This window comes from Chondrus crispus, genomic scaffold (genome assembly GCF_000350225.1).
Source record: "Chondrus crispus Stackhouse genomic scaffold, scaffold_822, whole genome shotgun sequence".
In the NCBI taxonomy this organism is placed as follows: Eukaryota; Rhodophyta; class Florideophyceae; order Gigartinales; family Gigartinaceae; genus Chondrus; species Chondrus crispus.
The window spans coordinates 1-3947 of NW_005178855.1; the positions used below are offsets into that span (position 1 = coordinate 1).

At 59.5% G+C, this 3947-nt stretch overlaps 1 protein-coding gene across 1 annotated transcript; it reads left to right on the forward strand.

Moving 5' to 3' along the window:
• Positions 1-1313: 1313 nt before the first annotated feature.
• On the forward strand, positions 1314-1952 carry CHC_T00009369001 (peroxiredoxin, PRX3). Its single transcript, XM_005712081.1, has one exon. It carries the CDS (start codon positions 1314-1316, stop codon positions 1950-1952), a length of 639 nt encoding a protein of 212 aa, XP_005712138.1.
• The last annotated feature ends 1995 nt before the right edge of the window (positions 1953-3947 follow it).

Here is a 3947-nt window from a genome sequence, read left to right on the forward strand (position 1 = left end):
AAAGAAGCCGTGGCCGACGCGCTTGCGGTCTCGCAGCGTGAAATGGTGGTCGAGTATCTCGAGACGTTTGTCGAAAGCGCCGGCAAGCTGGGTTCCGTCGGTACCGTGTTTCTGGTGGTCACGGTTGTGATGTTGCTGACGTCAATCGAGTCTGCATTCAACGACATTTGGGGTGTGCGCCGTGCGCGTTCGATGCTGCAGCGCTTTCAGGTCTACTGGCCGCTCGTAACGCTGGGACCGCTGGTCGCCGGTTTGTCGATTTCGATGTCGGCCGCGGTCGAGACAAGCGATCAGATCATTCGCTACTCGCTCTACTTTCCGAGCATTCGATTTTTCCTCGGACTGGGGCCACTGCTCCTGCTCTGCGCCTTCTTTACGTTCCTGTACTTGGTTATGCCCAACACCAAAGTGCGGGTTCGACCGGCGCTGGTCGGCGGCATTGTGGCCGGGATCTTATGGACCACGGCGCAGCGCCTGTTTGCAATCTACGCTGCTAATGCGATCACCTATTCGGCGATCTACGGCTCGCTCGGTGTGATTCCGCTATTTGTTGTTTGGGTCTACGTGAGCTGGACGGTCGCGCTCCTCGGTTCCACGCTGACCTACGCGATTCAAAACGTACGCACCTTTGAACCCGACCGAACGGTGCCGCAGTCCGAGCGAGAGTTCGCGGGTGTTCGCCTGATGGTCGCGGTGGCCGATCACTTCCGGCGAGGTCAGGGCTCACTGACGGCACAAGAACTCCTGGACCAGGTGCGGGTGCCGCCCCGACTTGCGCGTGGATTGCTCGGCTACCTCACGCAATGTGGGTTGCTTACCGAAACCAGTGGTGACGACACCGGTTTCGTACCGGGCCGGCCGCTTGAGAACATCTCGGTTGCAGATGTGATTTTGGCACTGCGCGAGGACGGCACGGTCATGGGAATCCGCCACGATGAAGATGCTCTGAGTGTAGTGACGACCGAAATCCTAGAAGAGACCTGGGGCGCTATCGAAGAAAAGCTGGGGCAACTTAAGTTGACGGACCTCGCCGAGCGCGCCGAAAACTCCGCGACACCGTCGGCGACGGTTCACGAATTACCCGACGCAACAAAAACGGATGCACCCTAGTTGACAGCGTCTGCCTCCGCGTGGACTCTGTCGTTTGTGACGCGTACGGTCCTCTGCTGTATCTGTCTGTAGCCGGCTCCCGGGGTGCCTCCCCGACTTTTGCCGGCCCCCTTTTCCATTCGTAAAACTTAAGACTGCTGACAAACGCCCGTGGTTTGTCTGCCCCAACACTCACGTGCCTCGTTGCGCGTTGGAGAACGACTATGACTCTCAATCTTGGCGATACCGTCCCTAACTTCACCCAAAAGAGCTCCGAAGGTGACATCGAGTTCTACAAGTACCTCGGCGATAGCTGGGGCATTCTGTTTTCGCACCCCAAGGACTTCACACCGGTATGCACGACGGAACTCGGCACGGTGGCCAAGCTCAAACCCGAATTCGAAAAGCGCAACGTGAAGGTGATCGCGTTGTCCGTCGATTCTGTCGAAGACCACGCCGGTTGGATCAAAGACATTAACGAAACGCAGAGCACCGAAGTGAACTACCCGATCTTGGCCGACCAAGACCGAAGTGTCGCGAACCTCTACGGCATGATTCCCCCCGCCGCCGAAAACACGCTGACGGTTCGGTCGGTGTTCATCATCGATCCCAACAAGAAGCTTCGCTTGTCGCTGACCTATCCCGCGTCGACCGGCCGAAACTTCGACGAGCTTTTGCGCGTGATCGACTCACTTCAACTGACCGAATACGAAAAGGTGGCGACGCCGGCGAACTGGACGCAGGGCGATGACGTTGTGATCGTGCCCTCACTGCAGGATAAAGCGGAGCTCGAGAAGCGGTTTCCTCAGGGTTGGACCGAAGTGAAACCTTACTTGCGGCTTACCGCGCAGCCAAAACGCTGAAATTCGCGTGCGCCGGCGCACACCGGGCCAGGTTTTACTAAACTAAGGTTTGGTAGGTCCTGCACCCATCCTTTAGGATTGGTGTGTGTCGGGCTTTTCGCTGAGGCGCCTTTTTGAGGGCGACCCGAACAAGGCGAAGGGCGTCACGCTCAACCAGCACAAGAGTTTTCTGACGAAGCTCGGCGAGCTGTCCGACAAAGACCGGCTGCAGGCGGCCGTCGAACTTGCTTTGGACAAGAAGACGGACCTCACCGCGTTGGCCGGTGCCCTGATGCCGCAGGAACACGCGGCCGTGATCGCGCAGGTCGATAGCAAAACCGAACTTCGTTTGATCGAGGCGGGATTCATATCGGGGGCAAGCGGCCCTGCGGGCGCGACCACGATGTTGTCGCCGCAGGTGATGGCGGCGCTCAGCGCGAATCCATTTCCCGCCTCGATCGGCGACTTTGTCAAAAAGAGTGGCTTGGACGGTCGTATCCAAGCGGTGCGCCAGGGCCGGCTTGCGATGGCGCCCGAGGAGCGACCCGAAGTGGAAGCTGCCTTGCAGGGACTCGACAAGGCACAACTCAAAGATCTCCGCGACGCGCTGGTGTTCAAACCGCCGCATCCGGATTTGAAGAGCATTCGAAAGTTGCCGGCGCTTAAGGGCGCGCCGACCGTCGACAAGATCCTCGATATTCTGGGCGGCGTTGGTTTCGACTTGAACGAGTCGGCGCTTCCTTTCGAAACGATCTTCCGCCCCGGCACGCCGATCACCGTGACGCGAAGTAGCGGTGGCGTGGAATCCAACTGGAAGATTCAAGCGCGCGCACCGGGCGGCGACATCGTGGCGATAAACACCCGCGGTGATGTGAAAGCGATCTCGCGGCAAAAGGTCCTAAAACAAAACACGCGCCTCATTCCGCTACACACGCCCGTGCGGAACCTGCGTAGCGGTGGTGGCTTAGATGCCGGCTGGCATGTTGCGGAACACCAGGCGGACGGCATGATCCTGCTGCGAAAGCCGGGCATGTCGAAGCCGGTTAACTTGCAAGAACTGTTGCGTGATAATCCCGAGCTCGCCGCGCCGCCCAAGGTTACGGGTATTGCGCAGCGTATGTTTGCTCCGCGGCAGCAGGTCGAGGTCCAAAGAACAAACGGTGAGGTGGAGTCGGGTTGGGAGATCGCAGGCTACCTTAGTGACACGGAGCGCGTGTTCGTGGCCCACGGGGACAAGAACAAGAAGCCCCGCGCTGACGAGGTTCTACTCCGCAACTTGCATTTACTACCGCTCGGGATTGATCTCGCGGTGCCGCGGTCGATCGGTTACGTCGAAGACGGCTGGCAAGCCTTTGGGCACACAGACGACGGTCTCGTCCGCATGCTGAATGGACGCGGCGAGTGGAAAGCGATTCCCGCCGAAGAACTCATCGAACTCAACCGTGCGTTGTTATTGCGTCCGAGCGACGACACGAACGCGCCGATACAAGGCACTGCCGTTACCCAGCCCGGACCCGGCAAGGCGCAAAGTCTCAGCTTCCAACGACTCAATCGCATCGAGCCGAACCAGTTGATTCATGACGGTTACGTCGATGGCGGGCGAGGCCAGACCATGACCGACAACAAGGTCTCGAGCTCGCGGGAAGTCCTCGTCGTCGACCGAACTCGCGACCCGCAATTGCGCAGCATGCTCGCGACCGCCCGCTCGATGCAGACACTTCCCGAAGCACAACGCCTCGAGGCATTGGCCGCCTTGGTTGAGCAGCATTTTGTCTCGGTCAGCGGCCACGCGCTAAAGCCGGCCGAAGTCCTGTCCTCACAGTACCGAAGCCAAGAGGTCTTGCTCGGGGAGGCGGCGCAAAAAGGCGGCGGCGGCGTTTGTCGACACCGCGCGATGCTTTTCAAAGTGCTCGGCGACGAAGCCGGACTCAAGGTCTCTTTGGTGCGTGGCTACGCCAAGTGCAACGACGGCTCCTACGGGGGTCACGCCTGGAACGAGGTTGAGCTGACCGACCA